General features: G+C 43.3%; 1 protein-coding gene across 50 annotated transcripts in view; it reads left to right on the forward strand.

Moving 5' to 3' along the window:
* SORBS1 (sorbin and SH3 domain containing 1) overlaps positions 1-27382 on the forward strand; it is a 235428-nt gene that overhangs the window by 150178 nt on the left and 57868 nt on the right. For 10 of the 50 annotated variants that reach the window (XM_072040141.1, XM_072040166.1, XM_072040143.1 and 7 more), the window contains 4 exons: positions 2359-2464; positions 17941-17996; positions 20016-20081; positions 26024-26143. In XM_072040141.1, coding sequence (XP_071896242.1) covers positions 17987-17996; positions 20016-20081; positions 26024-26143 — 196 coding nt within the window. In that variant the 5' untranslated portion in view covers positions 2359-2464; positions 17941-17986. Of the gene's footprint in view, positions 1-2358; positions 2465-9743; positions 9910-17940; positions 17997-20015; positions 20082-22112; positions 22209-26023; positions 26144-27382 lie in introns of those variants that run through there. The other 40 variants (XM_072040119.1, XM_072040145.1, XM_072040148.1 and 37 more) reach the window with 13 other exon arrangements.

The following is a 27382-nucleotide window of genomic DNA, read 5'->3' on the forward strand; positions in this document are numbered from 1 at the left end:
GATTTTGTGGCTGGCCCAGTGGCTCAGTCGCTGTTGGGGGGCCTGGCAGCTGCTCACATAGGATCTGTCAAGTAGCTTTTGCACTATTCAGTGCAAAGTCTTCCAGCAGACTCCTTCAGTCGACTCCTCTGTTACAGCAGAGATCAAATTCTAACAGCACATAACATAGAATATGGCTGGAGTTTTAACATAATTAAAATGTTAAAATTCATCTCTGCACTGCTGGGTTCCCTAGTTTTGCTACCACTGGCAGGAAAGGAAGTTTTGCCACTGACTATAGTGGGCACAGTGTTTGTCCAAGCTCAATCTTCTTGTCAATCCTAAATTGATTTTTACCAAAAATAATTTCCTATAGTCCTCCAGTAGCCAATGTGAGGCATATTTCCAAGGAGGAACTTTGAATGTTGAGCTGTCTCTTCAAGACTGTGACACTGAACTGACCACAGTTGGTGTCTGTGTTCCCTCATCTTCCTGTGCTCCGTGGCTGTGTGCCAGGTGGGAGCCTTCTCCAGAGCAGCTCCCAGCATCAGAGGAGATCCTATCAGTTGCTTTTTGTACTGCTTATTCTCTCCTCCCTCTCTCCACCTAGCTGCTAGTCCAACACATTCTCTGCTTTGGGCAGCTTTTGGTAGCTGGGACTCAGGCCAGCTTCAGCCTTTTGCCAACTCGCAAGGACAGGTCAGGTTGGAAGAGCAAACAAACAGCAGTTTGTGCCAGCATGGCAGCTCCTTGTCTCCCAGCAAAACCAGACTTGACCTTGTAACTGGAGTGTTAACTCTTTATAGGAAGCTGTCTTCCCAGTGCTATCAAATAATCAAGTGTGCTGCTTAATGTAGGGAGATATTTGGGTACTTTCATCTGTCCCTTTTTAACTGTTGGAGATGGAATTAGTAGGCTGTCCTGGACAGAAAACTCTGATTTGTTTCATCTTGTGTCTTCCTAGAACTGCTCCAGTTTTATTGAAAAACTGTCCTGATTCTCCTAGGCTCATTCTTCAGGATGTCAGTGGTTCCTTAATGAAATCATGAGCTTCTTTGAAGTTATTACTGGCGCCATGTGAGCATGTTCTGAGATGGCTCCCAAATACGATTGCTGCAATCTGACTTTTTACCTTCTGTTTTCTCTGTGCCATGTTCATGTGCACCCTGTACGGTCACGAGTACATCCAACCTGCGAGGCTCGCTGGCTGACAGGCTGGTGTCATACCAGGCCCTTGGAGGATCTGGACCTGCATTGCTTGTCCAAGGAAACGTGATTCCACTGCCCTCAGAGCTTGGTTAAAGCACACATGGGGATTTGTTTAGTCTTCCAATGTGGGCATGTAACTTGGTCAGTTGGTCTCCCCAAGTTCTTTATAAAATTGTATACAGGCAAGTGCCAAGAAGGCAGCGTGGGGGAAGAGGCTGAATTGCCCACTGGAGAACCCCCCTCTCCATTCAGTGCAGAAGAAACCTATGGAGACTGACTAGTTCAATGCCATAAATGACATGATTAAAGTTGAATGGTGTCAATATTTACCTTATAAATCAACCTGCAAAAACAGCTTACTAAAGCCAGGCTGCTGTTAATGTTATTGAGTGAAACAATAAAGCTGCACAGCCATCTATCAAATCAATGTCAAATCTGACCATTTAGATTTAATACTGGACTGGAGTTAAATTGTCACATTTAGTAACCATCAACCCACTAAAAGGGAATTTGTCCTCTGCAAATTCAGCCTCCATGGCTGTCTGTCTAGCTGTATACCCTAACCAAAGAATGTCTGAAGAGAAACTGATATGTGTTTCTTAGTGCCTCTCCCCTTCTTTCTGAGGGTGTTTGCTCCTTGTGTCAGGGAGTTCCCATCTCACAGTTGTTGCTACCCCAACTCCCAGCCTAGGCTCTGTATCAGACAAGCCTATTCATGCATCAGGGATAGCTGAATAAGATGTGTATTCACTCCTCTTTCTCTGCATTTTTGCGAACAAGTATATTAAATTAAGCTGATATCAGCAGTGATTTACATCAGTAAATAGACTGTAGGTTGTGGGGAGGCGTGAGTATTTCTGCTATTCAGCTGTCCTTGCTGCTTGGGGGGATCTCCAGCAGAAAGGCAGGAAAACGGATGTGGTTTCAGCCTTCCCTGGAGACAACCCAAAACATTAGTTCTCACATAGGGGATGATGCTATGATGTGGATCTGGGCAGCCTGCTGTTTATGTTAACTATGCTTCCTGCATGGTGAGTAGAGGGATTTTTTTTTCCTGAAAGTAATGCTATTTCTGTGAACAGCTGATTGCTTTGGTACAGACCTCTCTGTAGTTTTGTTGAGCAGCCGGACCAGTGGCACTCATCTTTTCTCCCCATTTACCTTTTGTAGGTATGTGCTGTAACAGAACAGTTGCATGTGAAAAGAAGCTGGAGTGGAAGTTACTGGTGGAGGATCCCATCCTTCTCAGCTGGGTCTGAAGAGTTTGTCGACTGTGGTGAGTACCCTGAAGGGAAGGGGATGGAGCACATGGCTTAGAGACCTAATCCTGACCTAGGGCACCAAAATTGTATCTATTGCTTTCTCACTTCAGCAGTGAAAGAGTTTTCTTCCTAGTAACAGTCTACTTGGGCTGTGCAGCAGAAAGCTGTGTTGGTCAGAGCACCACTGTATCATTTGGGGTTTATTGTAGGTGACCAATCAAAAGCTCCAGTGCTTGAAAAAGGATCAAGCTCTAAGTGCTATTTTGTGGTGACTCCTGGATGTATTTGATCCTTGCTGGAACTACGATGTTTTATCTAATTTACTTATTGTATCTTTGGATATGTTCTCAGATATGTTCCTCACTTGTTATCTGCACTTGTGATATCCTTTGTTGTCACCAGGATCAGAATAAACAGCAGATACTTTGTGACTTAGTCTAGGTCAAGAACATATGGTGCTGGTTATATTTTGGAATTGCAGTGAGGACTGGGAGGGCTGCATCCAAGAAGCGGCAAATACAACTTCTTTGTGCTACATATATTTTACTCTCTAAAGAGACTGAAAGCATCAGGGGAGCAGTCTCTCCTGCCTCTACCCTTCCCTTTTCTCTGTACAGATGCTCTAGTGATCTCAAACTTCAGCTTGGTACGATCATCTTGACTCCTTCCCCACGTAACACTGTACCTGATGCTTATCTCTGTGCCAGAGTTGCATACATACTGACCCTATGATTCTCAAGGGTTGCTCATATCTCTTCTTCGGTCTGACTCTTCCTTTTTCCAGAAGCTTATGGGAATGCGGGAGAGTACACACACACCATGCTAGTTTGCATTTATTGTTTAAGATCTAATTAGGGCACTGTATTATTTTTTTTTTACCATGACCTGCAACCTAGGAGAACACAGTGGGTAAATCCTGATCGTATCTTTTGCTGTCGTATGTGGAGGAGCAAGGTGTGGAAAATGCTACTAAGCAACTCCAAGGCTAGACTAGATGTTGATTCTTTTCTTTCTCTCAAAAGAGAGTGAAACTACCTGTTAAAATATTAAGTGCATGCAGAGAACAGTTGCAGAGAATGCTAAAGGGCTGCTGTTCTCACTGGTGGCTGGATTTCCCAGGGCTTGCGGGTCAGTAGCTGTTGCCTTTCTCAGTTCCTTAATTCATTGCTTCAAGTGAAAGCTGAAGGTTATTCAGGATGCTGTGAAGTGCAAAAAGACCTCTTTCCACTACTTCACCTGACTATCTCTTAGAGGAAGATGTTGCACAAAACATTATTTTGGCTACAGGCAGCTGATCACACCAGCTCTACCTGTGTTGCACTGCAAAAGGGGTTTAAACAGTGCCATGCTGCACCAGAAACCAGAGCAGTAAAAGTGAGTTTGTAGAAAGCAGGAAAATGGCATTTTCATGTTTTCCATTGAACTTCTGGGAACAGATGGAGAGCTGATGAGGCAGAGATGCTGGAAGGGACAGTGTGTTTCAAATGTTTTCCTTAACGTCTTCCCAGTTTGCTCATAGACTCATAGTTCTTGCTTATTCAGTACAGGGTAGTTAGTGTAGGACATGAGAACTTCAGTGCCCCAGAGCTCTCCTTGTGTTTTTTGGTCTAAGGGACATTTGACACAAAGGGTTGTGGGAGCAGCTCATAGCCTGATAGGCAACATCTTTGTTTACTCCATTCCAAGCTTCCATGGCAAAGGGTCTGGACTTTCTGCATAATGACCCAGGAGTGTCTTGACTGAGCCCTGTACTGGCGCTAATAGGCTAGTCCTGCCTTTCCAAACAGCCTTCTTGCTGTTATTTTTTAATCTATTTAGAAGCCAAGAAGAATCTAATCAGAGCCCAGCAGTGCACTCAACAGCAGTCATTATCATTACTTAGTCATCCAGTCGCTGTTTCTCTGCTCTGACAAGAAATATTGGAGCAGTGGGGAGGGCATGGGGGAAGATTAGTTTTTTCTCTTAGGCTTGAACCTCTTCATGGACACACTTTCAATAAACATATTCAGGTGTTTCCCTTAGAGGACAGATAAAAGTTCACTGATGCATTCAAAGCATTATGTGGCAGCCAGTTTGTGAGAGGAATCAATGAGATGGGGTTGTTAAACCTTTCTTAACTCCACAAGGCAGTGACTTGCTGTGAACTGTGAAATCTGACTATCCTCTCATTAGCTTTCATCATTACAAATGTAACTGGTTAATAATTCCAGCCAGCTGGCCAAGTTAGAGTCAAATGCAAATTTCTCTTCAGCCTGGTGTTTTGGGCTGGATCTTTGTTAATGACATATTCAGTAAGTGCAGTGGGCAGAGCTGCTGGGACCAGATTTCCATGAATGCACAGGCTTCTCTACTGGAAAACATGTTGCCTCTTTTGGCTGTATGGTTGTGTTCCTGGAGAACAGAGAACCAGCTGGGGGTATTCTGATTTGATATTCACTTGTCTTTAGCTATTAGGGTGCAGAGAAGATGCATTGTAGGAAAATACTGAGATGGGTAGACAGCACAGTCTGTGTTTTCTTTGTTGCTGCTTCTGCTAGTTTCTTTCTTTACTGTTCTACCTCTCCTTTTTTTACCCTGGACCAACATATAAAATCACTGTTGTTCAAATAGCCAGTAAGCTCATCTGCTGGCCTGGAAACTGTGCCAAATATCTGAGTATTTTGAGTCTGCAAAAAAGGTAAGAGGATTTTACAAAAAAAAAAAAAGCTTCCTTGCATGTAATGTAGGAGATGATTTTCTCCTGATTCAACCTTAATGTTGATTCAAGCTCTACAGCACAAAGGTCAATAACACTGGTAAATAGCTAGCGCTATTACACAGCTTTTAATATTGGTTGGGTTGTATTCTGTTACTTTCACAGCCAGCAGTACCTTTCATTAAATGTGGTGCTGGTTGGGTTAGTAAGGATTGAGGAGTCTGGACACTGGTTAGCTAAGCTTACTTTGGGAAGTGTCATCATTTTCTGCAGTAGGGGATCAGAGCCTGCATTCTCTTGCCACACACTCCAGTGATCACTGAGCCTAATCCACAAATCACAGTGCAAGTTTTGCTTCCACTTTGCCTGAATGGTAAGTGGCAATGTTGGGTACAAAGGGCTGGGGATGCTAATGTGCAGGTGACGGTGCACGTTTCCTTGGTTGTATGGTGTAACTACCACTAATTTCCTTAGGATTTGGGTAAGCATAGCTGAGTCCTAAGTTTGTTTGTTTTTTTCTCCTGCAATGTTGCATTTAGCAGGCCTTTAATTATACATGATCGCTGGGATCGAGATCAGTAACTATTCAAGGTAGATGGGCAAGGTTGTACTTTCTTTAATGCATGAGAGTTTAAATAGGAGAGCAGCTCAGTGGGATCTGGGAGAAACTGCTGCTAGGAGGCTGCTCAACAGCTGATCACTCCCTGCTTGTGTCAGCGTGAGGCATCGCTTCACAAATCCTTCTGAGTCCTCAGTTCAGCAGGAGCCATGCCTCTCTTTGCAGGCTCTCTTAAGATGCTGCAGACCTGAGATCCTGATCAGCTGTAACCCTACCAGTTAGTAAGTCTGGCTGTTTTAAATACTCTTACAACATGTCCCTTATCTCCAACAGCCAGAAGGGACATGTAGTTCTTCAGTCCAGCAAGGAAGCCAATTTATGCCTTTTTTATTTTCCAGTTGTAAGAAACAATATTCTAGCTGTTGCTCTACAGGCTTAGCTGGGTACTTGCTTTCACTGTATTGATACGCAGGTTACTGTTACCAGGGCCTCTTGCTAGCTCTTAACTTCTGCCTTGCAAATTTGTTCCTACTAGCAGATTACATTCCTGTCTCAGGTTCCTAAAAGGCCTGTACATATCATTGCAAGGAGCCTTGCTCAGTCTCTGGTGACAGTCTGAACTCCTTCGTGCCACACAGATCAGCTGTAAGTGCTTCCTGAGTCCTTGTGCGATTGCACTGAGCTGGCTGGCAGGCTGCAGGGGCTGCTGGCTGCAGTGTTTCATTCCGTGGTGGCACCGGTTCCCTTAGCTTTCAGCTGGGGAGGTCTGAACTGTGGGCTTCAGGCTCGGGTCTGAGACATGCAAGGGCATCTGGGTGTTGGGAGCTTTGGGGCAAGCTAGGGCTCATCTCTGAGCAGAAGTGCTGTAAAACTATCCTAACCAGAACCCGAGAGGCTGTTTTGTAACTCAGCAGAAGCTCCAGCCCAGTAGGGCGAGGATTCCGGGTGAGTGATTTTGCTCGATAATGGTGCTGGGTGTAACTCTAGCAACAGCGTGTTATTTTGGCCAAGCTTTGCTGTGCAATTCAAACCCCAGTTTCTCAGAGGAAACTGAACTAAAAACATGAGCACGATGCAAGTTTGCTATTGTCTTCCATCTGCAGAACCAAATGAACTTTCACTTTTAATATCTCCTGGATCTATCAAAAGTACCTTCTTTTCTAAACTACTTTTCATGGTTTCTCTTTGACCAGGGAAGATCCAGCCCCATGGCATATCGGGGTGGCATAAAAGAACAAGTGTGGCTGTATGATGTTTATCAAAACAAACTATCAGTTGTGCAGCAGGCTTTCCAGGGTAGCTTATTATGAGAACAACCCACTCCCTCCAGTGACAGGATTTATGAATGGCTGTGACAGCAAAACAGATGTGATGAGGGTAGTCTTGTCCAGGGGCTAGAGCTGTGGTCCAGGACATTCTAGAACTGGTAACTGTCTCTGTTATGCCAAAGACCTCCTTGTTTAGTCTATTTTGCCTTTTCCTTCAGCTGTTGAAATAAAGACATGGTTATTGTGGGGAATAATGTGGCAGTGGCTGTGCAGCACTAAGTTCTGGGATGATTGCAATGGATACTACACTCTTGCTAGGGGTTGATGGTAAAACAGCAACAAAACTTCGTAAAGCTTTATATCTTGTAGTCATGGCTGACGTCTGGGGGGCAGGGAACAAGACATTTGGCTGTGCTGCGCGTGCTGCCCAGTCCTCCCTTCACCCATGTGGAATAGCGATTTCTGTGAAAGTCCTTCAGTTTTCCATCCAAGTGTTTGTCTGTAGCAGAAACTCTTCTCTCCTTGCCAAGCTACTTGAAGGCTGTCTAGGCTGGTTTCTGCAAAGACCAGAAGTGTTTTGGACCCAATTCTTGACCTAAATTTACCAATCTGAATTTGGCTTTGGGCCAGCCGCTGGATCCTTCCCTACTTTGCTTCTCCAGAGCTGCCATTCTCTCATTGACTAGAGAGAATTATTTTACAGTACGGTTTCTGCTCTCTTGACACTTTAATCACAGTCACTGAAGACGAACTGTCAGAGGCTTGTTTATAACCCCCTGCTACATACAAGCAGGGCTCCCAGCTGATAGAAACTCTCACGTGGTCAGGCTCCAGAACAGACCTGAGGAGGAGATCAAGGAGGTTATCTTGGGTAGTGAGGGAGGTCCCCTATTGTGCACTGTTGTATAAACAAGTTTGCTTCAAGTAATTGAAGCTGGTGATGATTGCAGAGTTTACTTTGGAGAATGTAGTGTTTTGCTTTGTGTGTTTTTTTTTTGTTTGTTTTTCTTGGCTTTCCTAGTTTACTGGTGAGAACAACTTTTTTCCCCCAGTTTGTTTTTTTGTTGTATTTTTGTTCTTTTTTATTTTTGTAGAGGGGACAGTAGGGTCTGACCACTCGAACTTTTTTCTATCGTCCTTTATTTTGACTGTTATGTCTAAAATATGTCTAAACCTTCCTCTTCCACCTAAACCAAATATACCTGACTTAAGGGGCTGGAGCCTAAACCTAGATTCAGACCTGAATTTGGGGTAGATGAAATCAAAACTCCAAATCCAAGCTCTCCCCAACATTAGTCTTTTGGGATTTGGTAATAAACACAGGCATGGAGCCCCTTTGTTTTTCTGTAATCAGATACTACCAGTGACATGGTCACATTGAGGCGTGGGATTGGTCTTTAAAAATAATAAATAAAAATAAAGTAGAACTTTCTGGCCTCTTCTGGCCCCTTGGCCAGTTTACTGAATCAGAGCTATGCCTATATTGGATAATAAATGCTTCATTTGGTGGGGGATAGGTATTGTGATACCAAAAGGTATATTGGAGAGGGGGAAAAAGAACATCTTGTGTTGAATATCAGAATCTCAGTCAGCATTTCACAACACATTGGTAGGGGTTTATACGCATGGGTATTTGGAGACCTTTGTTCTGTGTCCTTCACTAACACTTTACTGAGAGTCTAAAGGTACAGTAAGTGTAGCAACTTCTGCTCTGTGTCCTTCTACTATCAGCAACTCTTGCTATCAGTGTTGCTTTTTAGGTCTTGAGTGCTGAGCTGCCTGTCTTGCAGTGATTTTCAGTACATTTTTTTCCAATTCCTAATTTTGGCAATAGATCAGTGCCTGTACGTGCATGTTTGAGGCATCAAAATCTGGAGACAGGCTGCAGGCAAAGACACTCTGGAGTGTCAGTCACAAAAGCCTGCAGTGCTTGAAGCTCTGGGTGCTGTGGTCTGGTGACAAAGACAGTACTGAGAGATCTGGGGCTCTTCTTCAAATTACTTCCCCTATTAAACTGCCAATTGGCCTTGCATGAACCAAACTCTAAGTTCTGGTTTCAGGAGGTCCTGTTCTCAGTTACTTGTTGTGTGGATGTTTGCTGTGGAAGGAGAGATGATGCTGTGCTGCTACCACAGCATCCTCACCAAGAGGCAGAGCAGCCCCTTGCCCTCCTGAGAGCTGGCACCGCTTCCCCTGCAGCGTGTGCCTCGGGCTAAGGGGGAGCCAGGCTGTGCTGTGGTGGGGTTGTTCCACACTTGGACATCCTAGTACAGCTTATGGCTCAAAAGGTTGCTAATGCCCCGTGGGGTGGCCATGCAAGTGATTAGTTTGTGTCACGTGAGGTGTTTATGCGACAAATCTGGGCTGCCAAGTGTGGAAACTTTAGCTGACCCTTCAGCTCCAACCCATTGAAATAAGATCTGTCATGTCTAGTGCTAATGAAAATACCCCTCCCTTGACAAGCAGACGCTCCCTGGTTATTAAAGTGCTTTTTCAAGTACTTCCCCTGTACTTTAATCAAGTATTTCTTCAGGGTCTGCCTGTCGCTTCCTGTCCCCCTGCTACCACGGGGTGTCATCTCCCAACTTTCTCTCCTACCCCCAGCTCTGGAGCCACGCACAGTCACTGTCTTGCATGATGACAGTGGCATGCGAGTGACAGGCAGGCTGGGTGGGGGTGGCTGCTGGTGAGCAAGCCTAGTGACAGGATGGTGTGACTAAGAACCAGCTGGCTAATTAAAGCACAGGAGGAGGAGGAGCAAAGTATTTAAGGGTGCCAGAGAGGGGGAGAGAGGCCTCCACAAATTTCTTGTTATACTTCTGCAGCCAAGTGACTGGGCAGCACAGTGAAAGGGTTCCTTAACTCGTTAGTGCCTCGTATGGGGTGAAATCGAGGGACTAAGAAAATGGCACCATTAACTGAAAAGTCTGAATCAAGGTAAGGGCACTATGTTTGTTCCCAGTTGGTCGAAGCTGGATCTCCTGGAGCTGCTGTGAGCTGAGCTCCCAGGACTTCACGTGGCACTGGCATCTGCTGACATTGCTGACATGCAGTGAGTGGGTAGGTCTGTTGTGGCACTACTAACTGATTTTGAAATTGCTTCTCTTGTTTGTGTAAGTATTTCCAGTTGCTGCTTGAAAAGAGAGGGGAGGTATCTAAAATGGGCTTGTGCTTACATGGGCTTGTGCTTTGTTTTGGAGGAACAGTCAGGTCCTCACCTCCATACCCAAATTCTTGCATCTTTCTCCTGACTAATTTTACGGGAAGGAGTAGTTGAGAGCGGTTCCTAGAGCAGATTCCAAGGCTGTTGCTAAAATGAAAGTGAGAATGGATGTGGAACTCTCAGCAATAGGGAACTTGGTCACCTGAGGCTGGAAGAGTCAGGGAAGCAAGGATGAGGTTTGGTTTCTGGAATGTGACATCCTGCTACTTCTGGAGACACTTCAAGTGTTAGACCATTACTTAACCCAGCAGTTTTATTTTCTCTCAACATTTTCAGTACTTAGCAGAGGAGGAATCACTGTGTCCCCATTCCAGCATGTTAGGTGGCTTTAGAGGCAGTGCTGTCCAGTGAGGTTAGCCAGCCAGGACTTCAGCCTGGACTCCCTGGCAGGCGTGGCTTTATTGCCTGGCCTGGGATGCGTGACAGTGACCAGCCCTTCTGGGTTTTGCTGGGACCTTTTTGTGCCTGATATTTAGGTAGATGAACTGGTTCTGCGGGAATTTTTCCTGAGTAGCAGTGCCTCCAGCTTGGCAAAAGCTAAGGAGAATGACCCTGTCTAACTTCTAGTGCACCTCTGACAGGGCTATAGGTGGAGGTAGGGTATGCCCAAGTCCCCTTATGCGTAGCCTAAACTTAGCTTTTCCTGTGGTTTCTTGGAGGTCATTGCAGTTGTGTTTATATGAGAGCAACTTTCAAACTGGTTTTGCTTATTCTGAAGCCATCGTAAAACACCCATACAACTGACACACACACCTTGTTTGCACTGTGCTGGCTCAGTTAATTTCAGGTATTGCGTGAAGAGGCTTGAATCTTCCCTCTGTGTGTAATAGTATCAGCTATATGGCTTGCAAGGTGTAGCTTAGTGTTGGTTTGTGCAGAGCTTGAAAACAGCTAGTGCTAGCAGAGGTTGGGAATAAAAATTGTTCGATATGGGTGCCAGTGTGAGCATTCAATACCAGTGCAACTCTTCTGCCTTACACAACTAGGAATCCCAGAATGTATCTGGGTTTGTATAGGGTGATCTGTAGTATTAAAGTTATCTGCTTTATATGTCCGAGGCACACAAGAATCTTTTCTCTACAAACATCTCACAAAAAAATAGGCTAGTGCAGATCTGAACTTTGTGACACTAGTCAGTCTCTAATTGATATTTCTACTTAATGCAACTTCCACTTATTTACTACTTCACTGTTTGGGAGCATATGACAGCAGTGAAAACAGCCATTGTAGTCTTCACTATACAAAATCATGCAAGAGAAGCTGCTGGATGTTGTTTAGATGATCTAATTAATTGTATTTACAGAATGCCATTCACTGTATTAAATGCGATGTAGTGTATGTGTGCCCCTCCATCCTGTGGTTGGCTGAATAGATCCATTGTTATACATAATTAGGGCTTCTGGAACTTGGGTTTGTTTATTTACAGCAATTGTTCAGCAGAGACACAAGTGGCCCCATATCAGAGGTGTACACAGAGCTGAGCACAGCACACAGCACCCCAGCTGCACAGAGCGTACAAACAGTCTCAAACCAGATGGAACTCAATGAATCTTCTGTTTCTTCCAGCTGAAGTGTAAAACCAGCATCCTCGTGGCTAGGTGTGGTCACTGCAGATTGCCCAAAAGATTTCCCTTTTGCAGAAAGGTAAATCTGGCGTTGAATTAATTTCCCCTTATTAACTGTAAATTGTGGTTTCAGTAGCTATGTGTGCCCTGCTTGAGTTCCTGTGTCTCAGTTAAGTGTCCTGAACTGTCCCAGGTTGTGGCAGGCTGTTAAATCATTTGCTGCTTTCCCTCTGGAGCTGGCAATCCGAGAGCTGTGCCCAGAGTTCCCATGCACAGGCTGCTCATGAGGTGTTAGCGTACTTATCACAGATACATCTGAGCAGAAAAGCCCATCTCTAATGTTCTCAGATGCCGTGCCTTGGATCTCCTGCTAAAATGAGTACAAGACTTTAAAATATTCCAGATTTTTTTTCTGTCTGAATCTGCGATGTTCTATGAGCTGCTTGGGCATATAGGTGCGGCACAAAAGCATTTGTTTCTTTAGTAGGCACAGATGATACCCAAGCTGCAGCTAACGTCACTGTGATCTCAGCCACAAAATACAAAAAATAAAGGGTGGTCATGGCAGACTCAGGAGGAAGTCAAAGCCCAGTTACAGCGCATTTAAAAACCTATTGTCATAAGAAGAAATGTTTTTGACTGGAAAGCTGCTGATAAGAGTGGTTAACTTATTCAGAGGGAACCAGTGACCCACTGCATGTCAAGTTACTAATTTGTCTCCTCTGTGCCAAGCAACCCTCTGGACTGCTGTTTTACAAGCCCTGGATCTGTGGCTGAGCAGAAGGCTGATGGCTCACTCAAGCAGGAGCCACCTTTGAGCCCCGAAACCCTGCAGGTATAAGCCCTCATCACTTAATGAGGGTTCAGCAGCTGATGAAATTTTTCCAGTCTGTTTCTTTACAAGGGAGGTCTGTGTAGACATCAAGTCACTGTCTGAACTAGCTGTGTCTAGTAGGCAGGCCAGAATTAGAGTGGACCAAAGAAGCTGATCTGCATTTTAAACCTTGCCTTTTCAGCTCTTGGGCGTGCCAGCTGTAGGCTTTGCTCTGCTTCTGTGATATTAAGCAGAGTTTAGGGTTTGGACTGCCAACCTTTTAAAACCTACTGCTGTTTACTAGATTGTAATGAGCTGGATGACAACATGCAGACCAGTTGCTTTGGAAACATTTGTTTATGGGTTTGTGAAATGAAGGCTCTGAGGTGCGATCTCTTTCTGAAAATGCATGGAGGGGGGAGCACACGTGCTACTGAAACAGAAAAACAATGTTCATGCAAAACAGTGGAGTGCTAGCTGTTTGTAAACTAAATTTAGGCTGCAAGTCAGAAACTTTGTTCCAGCTATAAGAAAGGAGTTGTGGAGGCAGGCCATGTTACCAGTTTCAAGCTGGAACTTGAAATGTTCCTGCCCAGGATTGTATGACACAGTTGCCTGCAATAGCATGGGAGTAGGCTTTGATGACCCCGGAGATCCTTTTCTGCCCTGTGTTCCAAAGTGGTGACCTTGAACTCAGTTCAACTCAGGTTATTGGTAAATTTTGTTTACTCTGAAGTTGGTGACTGGAAGATGACTTGATTCAAAAGCATCTGGTTTCTTAAAGCCACATCTCCCGGTTTACATTTCCTATTTGACTTTTCTTATCTATGCAGTGACATGTTACTGCTAAATTGCACAGAACTTGGCACATGCCCCAGATATACCCATTAGGAAGAAAACAAACAAGCACCATATAAAAAAAAAGACAGCGATATTGCATATGAAATGTGCTATGCTTGTTTATTCCAACAGCTGTAAGTTCAATTATTTATAAGAACACACTATTTCAGCTTGTGTTCAGTGCTGCCATTTGTTTCATGTAGCTGAGCCTTTGCTGCTCTCTCTTTGCTGTTTTAACACTTGCTGAGGAGTGTGGGGAGGCTGTGTTGTTCAGAATCAGTATGACTCTTCTGTGTACTGCTTATTCATAGTCCTTTCATGACATTTATTCTTAGGAGCATAATGTCTTCTGAAGGAATGACAGAATGTTCTTTAACTCTTAAAATAAAAATGACAGCCAACACGTTTCTCTCTTATTTCAGGATAAGAGAATAATGATACTTAGAGAGAGATGATTGCATGGGTTAACCTGCAGCTGCCTATTAGATTCTAGTTATTTTCTATTGCCACATTTCATATGACAGTGTGAGAGGTGCAGCAGAGATGTACTTTCCAGAGACTTCCTTTAAACAGAACCTCCTGGTAGGAGACACTGGCTGCAGCGCAGCCCTTTGCCTTCTTTCCAGCTTTGGGAACCCATGTTGCCAGCACAGCTGGTTGAGCAGAGGATCTGGATCAGAAACACTGGTGACAATGTGAGAAAGGGTCTGAGCCAGGGACTAAAAGACTGAGTGCCATCAGTGATGTATGAAATCTGACGAGTTTTTGTGATTGCCGATCCTCCCTTAAGTCTGAAAGTCTCTCGTTTTTCTAAAAGCCTTATCTCATAGATTATTTATACATAAGATTTTTTTCCTTTTAAATGCAGCCACTAAACTCTTAAAGCTCTTGTACATGGAGAGAAACTTTTGCAAATATAAAAACTCAAAACTGGGAAGCTAACGTAGGAGTCTGAGTCTCAGGGATTTAAGGGGCCTGTCTGATAAATCTTGAATGCTTGTGGTTAGCAATTGTTTTTAAATCCTAAGCAAGTCATCAAAGCTATCAGTAACAAGAGAAGAAACCAAAGGAAATTACTCTTCCCCACGTGTACATTAGACCACCGAAAATAACCACTGCCTGTGACTCTTAGCTGAGATACCAGTGACTTAAGAGCGTGTGTCCTTACTTGGGACTATTAATGAGCTGTTTGTTACCTCTGGCCATTGCAGGGGGAGTACTTGAATGTTTAGAGCATGTGAGATAATCCAGAGACATGTTGCACAGCAGTAGTCACCACTTATCTGCATTCCTCCTAAATAGGGCTCTGAATCCGCTGTGCTGTGTTTCCACACCAAGTAGGGAAGGAGCTGCAGCCTTCGGAGAAATGTGCTGGGGTGAAAGGGAGGAAGGAGCCGTTGAACATCTGCCTAGATGCACGAGGGAACTGGCAAGGAGCTGGTGGACATTAAGTACAGACACTGGCATCTTCAGGACTACAGTTGCTGGCATATGCCCTTAGGAATTCATTACCTTTCATTGTGTTTTGAATGTTTGCAGCTTTGAAACCGTTGTTGCTACATCTGTCGTATTTCAGGAAAGGCATGAAAGCCTGGCAAGGAGACAGGGGACTGCTGGTTACGTCAGGGAGCTGGAAGGAGATACTTGGGTGATTTTGTGTGTGTGTGGTTTGGTTTTTGTTTTGTGTGATCTTGGCAGTACCAGTTTTCAGTTTCTAAGACTGACACGAGGGATCTCTTTCTGGTTCCTTTTGAATGGCTCAGTTACGAGGTGTGGGTGAGCATACTGCCCATGTCTATGGGACCGGCTTCGCTGTGTCTACAGGAAGTTCTCTAGAGCAATTGGGAGCAGCAAGTGCTTCCAGATCCATCCCTTTTGCAGCCCATGGGCAGGCTGTCTGGCTAACCTGGCAGAGATGCTCTGCTCAAGGATGCACCACCCAAATACTCGCAGAGCACTGACCTCGTGTGTACATCCCCAAGTGCTAGAGGGCAGCACTCTGCTGTGTGGGGGCCATGGAGCCAAATGTGCTCTGTCTGAACCAGGTGTCTGGTCCCAAGAGCAGCCTTAGGCTACTCCATAAAATACAGCATGGATGTAACAGCACTTCAGTGTGTGGTTTAGATTAAGCATGTGGGAGACAGGTAGGAATAACTCCGTAGCCCTGATGCCAAAAAGGCACTGAAGCATGTTCTCAACTTCAAACATGCACCATAATTTCTTCAATCTAAACAGCAGGTATTTCTACCTGTGCGCAGTGAATCTGCACAAAGAACTGCAAGTGACCTACATCAACTTTAAAATCAACTTTAAAACTGAACCTCTGGAGTTACAGGAGTTGAAGCACTCTGGACTGTTTATGGTAACCCCCAGCCCTCTGAATCCATTCTTTGTAAGGGAACCTGTGTTAAGTGTGCATTCACTGGAGTGCTTGAGTAATGCTGATTGGCTTCACAGTTAATGAACGCTGAATGCTTGTTATTTTAATTGAATTCTGAAATCAGAATGGGGATATGTAGAAAAGTCATTTTTCTACATCTAGTACTAATGAGTTTGTACACCTTCATTTAATTTTAGAAAGCTTATTTCTGTAATTGCAACTTTATTTTTAATCTCAGATCACTTTTTGTGAGAAAGTAATTTGTTCTTTTAAGGCGAAATAATTGAGGTTTGTAGGTGTAGGGTTTCTTGGCCTCTCCTCAGTCTCCTCTGCTCTAGGCTGAACAAGCGAAGTGACTTCAACCACTTCTCATACATCTTGCTCTCTAGATCCTTCACCATCCTTGTAACCCTTATTTTGACACTGACTGATAATTTTATACTGCGGTGCCCAAAACTGCACACAGTGCTCCAGGTGAGGTTGCACCAGGATGATCACTTCCCTCAACCAGCTGGCTGTGCTGTGCCTGCTGTACCCAGGATATGGTTGGTAGAAATCAAAGACAGATCCTGTATTGGCAGGCAAAGTAGGGAAGCGGGCCTTTAAGTTCCTGTTCAGGTGGTTTGAGACTGTACCCCCTGAACCCACACTGTGTTCTGGTGGGATCAGCTTCAAGTTGGGCTGTGTCTTGCTGAGCCTTCCCTGGCCCACAATGTATATCTTATGTGGACATTTTAATGAATAAAATAATTCGGTGTTGGTAGCTCTTCCTAGAGTGACGTGCCTGGAGCCCAGGTATTGGGTAGTTTTACAGACTAGTCTGTTACTATATCTGCTTGTTTAATTTTCTTTATTTTCCTTTTTGATTATCTGTTGAACATGCTCATTATACTCCGGCTGATACAAAATGAATACTGGATAAGAATGGGGGGATTTCGGGCAAAAGGGCAAATTTCCTTCCCTGAAGACAATTTCTACCTCTTACCATGCTGTATTGCTGATTCCAGTTCTAGTAACAGGAAAACAAATATCTCCAATTCTCTTCTTCAGCTTCTTGTTCCTAGCAACTTGGAAGGAGAGAAGGTGGGGAAGGTGTTGTATCCCCTTTCTCCCATGTTTCACAGATCAGTGTCTTTGGTTATGCACAATTGTACAGCTTGTGATACCTACTCCTATTCATGCCCTGGGATGCATTTAATTACCCGGAGTCACTCTTGCTCTCATTAGTGTTATTTTTTATTTTTTTTTTGTGGGAGTGGTTGAAAGGGTTTTGAATTCAATCTAGGGCCTTTAGAGAGTTAAGACATCCTGGCAAACATAGACATGTTTTGTAGACATGCTGTTCTTTCACTGTCGAGACCAACATCAACAGTGTGATGCTGTGAAAGCTGTTAGGCTGCACACATCAAATCCTGCCTGGAGTGGGTACTGGGTAAGAGTAGGCTCCACAGTTGTCCCCTGTAGTTTCTCATGACTGAAAATTGACTTTTCTCTTCCAGTCCCAGGCTGATAGTTTTTCCTCTCGGGTTGGTGATTTCATTGCCTTTGGTTCCAGGAGGATTAAAGCTTCTAATTTTAAGTTTCACTTATCAGAGTCTGTTCCTAAAGATACCAGTAGCACTGCAGGACTGGAAATGGTTAGCACAGAAGTTAATATGCATTTCTACAAATGTCTCTTCTTCACTGTAACATCTTCCAGAGGAGAGGCTGACTTTGATATGAGCAGCAGATTGTCTTGAAATCTGGCAGTGGCCTAAGCTGAGGGTTTTAGCTTAAAGATGGTCTCACTATGATTTTTTTTTCTCCCTGAAAGTGATACACTTCATATGTTAAAAGCTAACCAGACTTGTAATTTTCCATATATAGACATATGCTTTAATCAGTATCTCATGATTTGGTGTTGAGGATTCACTTTAAGGTTTGAAAGTAGTACCTGTAATTGGGTGGAAATACTCATCAGTTTCTGATGATTATGAATAAAAATTGTAACTGCTGACTGACATAAATTCGTTTGGGTTTTGAACTAAATTTCTTGATGAAACTACAATTCTTACCTTGACTTTTGTAGTGATTGTTCAGCATCGTATCTACTGCTGCCTGGGCAGGCATGAAAGAAATTAACCATTCTGTCTTTCACTTTAAACAGAGATAAACAAAATCCAGAAGTGAAAAGGGCAAGTCCTTCTGCCACAATGAGCTCTGGTAAGTCTGTTATTTTCTATTTGCAATCATTAGCCTACCTCTTCATTGATACATTCTTTTATTCTTCTTCTGCATCTTGGCAGGCAAAGCCCTGGCATCACAGAATGGTTTGGGTTGGAAGGGACCTTATAGACCATCTAGTTCCAACCACCTTGCCCCAGGCAGGGATGCCACCCACTAGGTCAGGTTGTCCAGGACCCTATCCAACCTGGCCTCAAACACCTCCAGGGATGGGGCATCCACAACATCTCTGGGCAACCCCGTTCTAGTGCCTTACCGCCTGTGGAGTAAAGGATTTGCTACTAACATCTAATCTAAATCTCCCCTCTTTTAAGTTTAAAGCTGGTATCCCATGTCCTATCACTACGATCCCTGATAAAGAGTCCGTCTCCAGCTTTATTGTAAGCCCTCTTCAGGTACTGCAAGGCTACTATAAGGTCTCCCTGGAGCTTTTTCTTCGCCATGCTGAACAACACCAGCTCTCTCAGCCCTTTCTCATAAGAGAGGTGCTGCAGCTCTCTGAGGAAAATCTCAGGGAACCTAACTATTGGAGAAAGAATGGGGAGGCTTCTTAATAAATAGCGTCATGGATTGACCTTTGCTGTGTTAATTTGGCGTATAAAGCTCAAATAACTAGAAATATTTTGAGACAAGGTAGGTCCCTTCAGCTTCTTTTACTTTGTAATACAAGATTAGAATTCAAAATTATTGTGACTACTTGAAAAAATAAAAGATCTGAAAGAAGTGGGTATGTTTTAGTAGTGGTGAATGCAAAATTTGACATCTGGACATGAAAAATCAGCTGCTCAAACAAAAATGAGGGAAGAGGAAATGGGGCTAGTTGGCAAGAGTAAAACTGCTGGGCTTGTCTAGGTAACAGGCAAGCCACAGTGAAAAACTAAAGCAGACACCATATTGAAATGCCATATGTAGGACCCATGGAATAATATTCTCGACTGATTTTAGCACTTTATCATGTCTCAGCGGGAGTATCATGTCCAACGTTTAGCACCACATTTTGATAAAAACATGAACCATTTGGAGACAGCCTAGAGGAATTATAGAAAACTAATCAGAAGTCTGAAAAACACGATCTGGGAATTTGAATTAAAAGTTGCTAAAACTTTTACAGCTTGTAAAACACTGGAGTAGACTGCTCTAGGGTGATACCATAAGTTTGTAAGAACTGTTTAGGCAAATGTTTGTCAGCAATGACAGAGGTAGAGTTGTTTCTGCCGTGGGTCAGGAATAGAGCATTAGATGACTTTTGCAGGTTCTTTCCAGCATTGTCTTCTGTGTTTCTCTGAATTCACAAAAGCCAGTTTTATTCATGTCAGCTGAGGACCCTGCAGGCTCACATCTCTCTTTTTCCGTAGAGAACATTGTGATCTTTATATTGGCCCTGAGTTCAGCAAATGTTTTCTCAATAAGCTGGATTTCACATTAAATTTCCTTCAAATCTCATATTTGAAATGGTGCAAAAGAGTTATCCCATCAGCTTTAAGAAGCAAGGCTTCAGTGTGAAAGATACTTGTAGCAAAAGGTGGTTGTTCTCCTTGTTCCCCTTGGGCCCAAAAGTCAGTAATTATTGGGAAATAGCAAAGCAGTCCAGAGTGCCATAATGTAGCATGCAGCTTGAATACTGGGGATTGCAGGCCAACTCCATTATCTTTGGGTTTCTACACACATCTGGCTGATGCAATAGTGAAGAGTATTTGCTTTTTCCCGTGCTAGAATGTGTATGTCCCGTTCAGAGCTGGAACACCTCTGAGCTGGGTGCAATGTGCATGTATAGAGAGAGTCCCCGGTTAAAAGAGGCTGCAGTCCAAGTAGGCAAAGAGGAAGGAGAAACAGAGCTGTCATTCGAGGGAGATCTGTCTCCAAGCAACATCTCATGAGACAGTAGGAATACTACCTAACTCCTGAATCAATAGCTCTGACCCATGGCATAGTCAGATTTTAAATTCAGTTGCAAATACTTTAACCCAGAAATAATCTGTTTCTTTGTTTGTCTTGCAGAACACAAAGAAATTGATGTTGCAAAAACTGTTGTGAATGGGCTTAGCAGCAATGGACAGGACAAAGGTGGGTTAAGAGCTTCAGACGCACCTCTGCAGCTCCCCCTGCATGTCAACTGAGTGATGTGGTTGATTTCCTGGGCATTCACTGCAGCAGGGGTTTCCAAATTTAGTTTGCCTGGCGACTCATACAAGAAAGGCTTTGTTCTACAGCATGCCAGCAGCATTTTTTAGCTGAACAAGTGTTCTTTGTCTCTTAAGTAACAAAAGGTGACAGGCTAGATTTGCATCTTTGTATATTTCCAGTGCTGTTTTGAAGAAATATGTGCACTGCCTGTGTTAATTGTCACCACCTGAGAATCCATATTTCAGTGTGTTTAGACAGCATGGATTTTGGGGTACCTATGTATGAATCCTGTTCATTTCAGAGGGAGGTGAAGGTTTGAGCCCAGGATTAAAGAGCTGGAACTAACTGTTTAGGTAATGAAGAAATCTGTCATTAGCAACAAGGATTTTAAATCCCAGCTTACCTGAACAAACTGGTCATCACGTTAATGTCAACAGGTCTGAAGCGTGCTTTACAGCATTCAATATTGTATAACGATGGGGTGTGTTTTGGCACAGTGAAAGTATATGAGTGTATGGGTTGGTTGTCTGCAGGGTTCATTTCCTTTCTTTTCCTTTGATGCCTTTGTATAGTGGTTAGTATTTTGACTGCTTTGTAGATGGCTGAATTCCATCAGTTACTGAGCAGAACAGAATTAAGGTTTTTCCCCAAACTGTAGACTGTTTGGAGTTGGGATCTATTGTTTTCACAGGATTTGCAGTGTTCAGGGAGAAGCTTGGAGAACAGGGTTTGATTTGGGTTCCTTTTTTTAATACAAGTGGATTTAAAACCATCTCATCAAATAAAAATAACAATTTTATCTGGAGTTAGAAAAAACTCTTATCAAGCTCTTCTCCTATCCTCTTGCTTGAAATCCCTTTGCCAGGTTGAAATCTCTGTTTTCCAGTTTAGCCTGGGACTAGAAAGATCCCCCAAGAGGGGGTGTACACACCATCCTGATGTCCATGCCTGCCTCAAAGTGGCCCAGCACTGAGAATTGGTGTGTTAAATATTAGTAATGTAGTTCTTGCTCCTGATTATGCAGGCCTGAAGGAGGTGGAAAGAAGGGAGCACCTGGCATTTTCCTGTCAATACTTGCAGAAAACTAGCAGGTTTTAAAGGAGAAAATTCTGGATCTACAGAAATCAACAGTACAATTCATTACTCTTGTGGAGCTGTGACTTAAAAGGTGTTTATCTTGGCAGGTCTCGTTAAGCTTTACCAATGAGTAGGGTGTTTTTTGTTGTCGTTTCTAATAGTTCTACATTAGTAGCAATAAAGAGTTGGAGAGGAAGTAGCAGGTATTCTGGAGAGTTTTGCAATAATTGCTAGTACTTTGCACAGTGTAATATGATTTTCCCCTGTGTTACTATGCCTGGCATAATTAGTATGCAAAATGGTGAAGTGCAGTAGAAATTTTTAATTCTTAAACCGATACTTATTTCTGAACTGGGTATTTGATGCTGCACTCTGTCATGAGAGTGTTTTCAGAATTATTTTGTGTTTCTCTACTCTCTGTTGAACTTGTAAAGCACGTGCCATAAAATCCAGAATTTATGTAATGCGCTAGTTTAATTATCCACTCTGAACTTCTCCATCTTTGTGTTTTTTTCACTTTAACTGAGCCGTTTTAACATTGACTTAATATTTTTATTTTTTTGCATGTAGTGTGTCTCAGCAAAATGATTACACTAAAAGTTTTTGATGGCTTCTAAAAACTAATGCTTCCAGATTCTCATCCCCTGCAGCGCAGTGACAGTCAGCAGTTAGTCGATTCAGTAAGCAGTTCTGCACACTGCATAAAACAGACATGTCCTGATTTAGGACAAGCGAAGGGATATTTTTAACGGTTGCATCAGTGCTCTCTGGACTGCTTTTGTATTTGAAATTTCCTGCTATTGTGTCTCCAAGTACATTAGAAATTTTTGTGGCATGCTTCCCAAACTCTGTTCTTCCCTTTTGGATGTGCCATTTACACTTTTGTGTTTGCAGCTGTTGATGTCCCTTTATATACACGCTCTATTTCTGCCGTTAAAATAATCCCTGTGAAGAAAGTGAAAACTTCTCCTCACCTAGTGCTGCCTACAGGTATCTTCTCCCCACCCCAGCCTCTCCTCCCTTCCCCCCCTCCTCCCCCCCGCATTAGTTGGCCATCCATCATCTTTCTCTCTCTCTGTCTGTCTCCTCTCTCTCTTTCTCTGCTTCACCCACATGCTTTGGCTAGTTTTCAGCTTCATCCTTCTCACTGTTTCCAGAGCTGTGGATTTCATCAGTAGGTAATAAAGTTAGCTCCTGACGGCACAATGCACTGTTCTCAATTATGCTGCTCTTCTGCAGACATAATTGTGTCTACTTGAATCTGGGATCGTAGTAAGCTCTTCTACTAATGCTTGGTTATGAATGATATTGTTAGTACAGCCTCATTGTGAAACAAGCTCCTGATGAATCAAAGAATATTTCCTGCCTATCTTTTAGTTTTTATGAAAGTAAACAGACATCTATGCGCACGCTGACTTTATCCATGTAAAGAATCTGTAAATAAGGATGTCAGGCTCTGTTATACCCCCCGCCCCCAAGCACATGTTTTCCTGCTAAAAGTACAAAATTATTTTTGTACTCTGCTGGATTTGGACAGTCATGCTAGGTTAGCTGATACTGCTTGTCTCTTCTGATCTGCCACACATGTTTTGCTGTAAGAAGTACAGGGCTGATGTCCTCATGTTTGTTAACATCTGGTGGACTCCTGTAATGAGAGATCTGGATATTTGTTTTATTTTTCACCTAAATTGTGAGGGACTTCAACATCTTAGCTGTTTGTCTTCCTTTCCCAAAGTGAAATAGTCTGACAACTTTATTTTCAACCCTTTTTAAAACACCCTGATTTTTTTGAGTTCAGACTTTTTTTTTTTTCCCAACTCTTACTGCTTTGATTTGTAATACATTTGTAATTTGTTATATTATAGTGAAGTGCTTTGGTAGTATCCCATGAGAATTTCTATTAACTTGATTGGTTTCTTAATATTTTTATTTTGTTGAGTCACTGTTTTCAAACACAACTTCTAGTGGAAAATTCTCGGCAGATTACATCTATATCTGGATTTTTGAAAACTCAAAGTTCAGGGACGGTCAGATCTGATGAGAGAAATCCAGTCCCATCTCTTAGTTTTTTTTTTATGGTAAGCTTAAGAGACTAGCTAGTGAATGTTTTTCTTCACACCATGGTAGACCTTTTAAAAGTGTTGTTTTATGGACCCTGAAGGTTAGAACTATGCATTTGAGTATTCACTCATCAATGATGATTTGACTATTGTTTATCCAGTTACCTCTGGAAGAATAACGAGCAGCAATATCCTATTGCTGTTAATAACAGTGGCCAAGATCATACCTGACACCTCACCAAATCACAATGTATGTGCAATATTTGTTGCAAAGCAGCCCAGCAAATGTGATAAAAGAAGCCTGATACAAACAAGGAGAGTGTGCAGCATTAACCAAACAAGCAAAATAGTGGAGTCAGAGCACAGAGGAGAGTTTCAGGATCCAGCTGTAGTTCAGTGCTGGTTTTTGGGTGTTGGCCTTAGTCCCTTGTGCAAGCTGCTGGTATTTGCTGGACAGCACAGGTGAAGTCTTCCATGTCCTGCTAAAACATCTCTCCTCAATCTCTACAGAGGGGTCAGTCCCAACATTTTTCTCTATTGTCAAGGGTCCTGCCACCCGAAACTTAGTATCTAAATGGAGTACAGAAATGACAAGAGGAGTCAGGCACAGAGCACTTACTGTTTTTTTCCTGGACTAATAGTCCGTGGTCAATTCCAGGGTTCTTTTCCTCCAATATAACGGAGACACTTCTATTTTGTCGTGAGCTCTAGTTTTTTTTTTTTTCTCTCTCCAGTGCATGTGAAGGGTATATAGGGGAAGAATGTAGAACAACAGCAACCCTTTACTCTGTGGATGTCTGAATCAGGTGTGGTGACTCCCAGCAATATATCTATGCCTCGGTCAAAGTACTCTTGAAACTGGATTCACAGAGCTTAAACCTTGGTACTCTGGTTTGAATATGAGTCCAAAGAGTCCTGAGGCTGTGTGTTGTGCTGTGTGGATGTGAAATGTAGCCAGAAATAGTGTCCTGTACAAGAGCATTTCCTAACCTTGTTCTGCATCCAGTTCTTCAGGACTTTTTCAGAAACGATAGCTTCAGGTAGCAGATTCACGTGTAGGACTACAGGAAAGGTGGATTAAGTAGAGAATCAGGATATTTTCTATCAGTACAGCCTTTACTTAATTTGCAACATTGAGGCAGCCTCTAGAGGGGCAAAACTATCTACACAGACGTATTAAATGCTTCTCGGTCAGAAAAGTCACTTTCTATTTCAACAGCCATGTGGGTGACCTTAAAGCGTGGTCAGTTGTGTGGTATGAGGGTGAAGTTGGCATACTTCAGCAGCATTTGCTAAGTGTGGATCCGCTACCTGAAACTTGTTTTTGAGAAAGCCCTAAAGCATTGAAAGCCTAAGTAAAAGCCTTCACCATGGTGATTCTAGTGTCAGTCTTTTCCCTTACTGCTCTTGTCCACCTCTGCTCTTGGTGTTTCATTACGTTGTGGCAGTGTTCTGCAACCGTGGCAGAGGTGTCGTCATGGTCTGCAGGCATGATGTGGATGTAGTTGAGCATTGTCTTACTGATGTCAGCCAGGCGATGCAGTTTTGCAGTAAGCATGAGCTGTTATTTGGGCAGCAAGCAGCAGCTTTTGCCCCCTCTGTCCAGTCTGGAGGCATAACTGTCACTATAATAACACTTCCTAAAGAGCAGCTGCATTCCTCCTGGGGCATAGGGAGCTTAATCCTCACCCCGTAAAGTTAAAAATCATCATGTTGTCACTTGTGCAACACAGCACATCCTCAGAACACCTTCAGGCTCCATGTGTGTTGTCATGGTAGGACAAGCGCTTCTGTTTAGGTAGGTCAAAATGAGAAGTCTGGCAGCTGCAGGGGCAGTAATAGTGCATAAGAAAGGGAGGTGATGTGTTTTGCTGTGGAAGTAGCTTGGGTAAGTAAGAGTCTCTTTAGGCTTATTGTTTCTACAGATATGTTAGAGGAAACAACTCTCCGGAAAGGTTTTTAAATAAGGGTAAGAAGATAACAAACTTGAACTTCAAGGATAATGAATAGGATGACAGGGAAAAACCCCAAACCATGGACTGAAATGCAAAAGGCTAAGTGTGCACTGACGCTGTGCTGAATCAGGCCTTAGCCAGAAAGCTGGCATGACCTGGTGTTGTGCTCCACAGGGTGATCTAAGCAGGTATGTTAAATCTCCTGCTTTAGTGATTTGGGTTCCTGTGTCAAAAAGCTGCAATACCACCATGAAATGGGAGGAGATGGCAAGGAGGTAGCTTGCATTGTCCTGCTGTTAGATTGTATTTGGCATAGTTGCAAGACTTTGTCCTCCAGTAGGCCTAAGTCTTTTTCAGTCCAGCACAAAAGGAATTTTTAAGGCCTTAGCATGAAAATCCTGTTGCTTTATACCACTGTGACATCCCTACAGAACCTACAGAAAAGTCTTGGGTATAATTGTGTCCTGCTAATTCATGCAAAGCAGGCCTAATAAAGCAAGTGGACTCATTAAATTTGGTTCAAACACTCATGCTTTTTTCCTCCTCTCTTAGCTCTGTTACACTGGCTCAGAACTTATTTCTACGTTCATCAGTTACTTGAATACAAAACTGCTTTGATTTCTCAATGCTTTAAATCCAGAGCTAATCTTCATCAACATAAACATTACTAGATCAAGTCACCCAAAGACAGCCATGCTAAAAATACTCCATAGAGCTCTGATGGCTTCTAATAGTTTTCATCTAATATCTCTTTCAATGTGTCTCCTCTGGGCCTGTGCATTTCCTGTAGAAATGGATCCCACTAGAGTCTGCAGCGGAAAAGGAGCTGTGACCCTCCGGGCATCTCCAGCCTATGAAGAGAATCAGAATCTCTCTTCACCGTGTCCTCAGGATGCTGAGCAACCTGAAAGTAAGTGTAGTGGGTGCGAGGTTAACTGGAATATGTTACCTCATGGTAAGCTCATATGAGGTCAGTCCAGAGTCCTGGGAAGGTGTTGTTGTTTAACTTTTAAACTAAGACTTAAAGCCCCAGATCCTGTACTAGTCAGAAACCTCTTGTAAGACCCAGACCAGCAGAGGGAGATGAAGTCCTGCAGTCTCCTAGAACAGGTTTCATGACCACTCACTCTTTGTCTATAGCTTGCTTACAGCTCCCTTTCGCTGTCAGGAGCAGCAAAAAATCTCAGCTGGTTGGTATTCTTTAGTTCTGTTTTCCTGGCAGGCTCCTATCCACCTCCTTTTATCCCAAGCCAAGGTGGACCAGAAAGAGGCTGGGTGGTGCTGCTGCCACCACAGCATTCACTTGGGTTGTCAAGGCAGCAGGGATGGCATCCCAGACAGGCAGTGTCGCCACAGAGTTCTGCCATCGTTCAATAGCAGACGTGTAATTACTTAATTGTAGGAGACAGGCAAAGCATAATAAACCTGTCCAGTGTCGTGGGTCTGGCAGAGAGGATGAACTCCCAAAGGCAAGATGCTGTTAAGGGGAAAGAGGGGGTCAAACTTGCTCCTGAAAGCAAAACACACATCATTTCTGGATACATTGTTGTAGGAAGGGTGATTCCATTAATTCCAGCCTCAATGTGCCACTTTCTGCTCTGTCTTCTCCTCCCCCTTCTGCTCCACCTATGACCTCCCCTCTTTTCATGCTTGCCATTCCCTATTTCTTCATTCCTGCCCCCCACCATTGCCTCACTCCTTTCTGCTGATGGCTTCATAAATTTCCTGCAGCCTGAATGGCAATGAGCCTATTACTATGGAAATGAGATCATTAATACTACTTTTGCTTACTCTCTCAGTCACTTTATGAAATGTACTTTGGAGCTGGAAGTCCTTTTTGCATGTAACTCGAACAGCAAAATGACTAGCAGGGGGAGAGTCAGTGGGGAAGAACCCAGTGGGAGGTGGGTAAATAGTTGGTGAGACTAAAGCATCTGTCTGCAGGGACTCGGTTGTAAAGTGACGTTGTATTTTATTTTTTTTAATCCTCTTCATATGCGTGCCCTTAGTCATCAAAACCTGATCTGTTTGCTGGCAGTCCTCTCCCCCTGTTAATCATACACAGTGATGTTGACAAGGGTAGATATCTCTTCATAGGCTCTATTAGGGCTGAATACGGGGTCCCTGTATTTCCAGTAATGTGTGGTGT

This window comes from Anas platyrhynchos, chromosome 6 (assembly GCF_047663525.1).
Source record: "Anas platyrhynchos isolate ZD024472 breed Pekin duck chromosome 6, IASCAAS_PekinDuck_T2T, whole genome shotgun sequence".
NCBI lineage: Eukaryota > Metazoa > Chordata > Aves > Anseriformes > Anatidae > Anas > Anas platyrhynchos.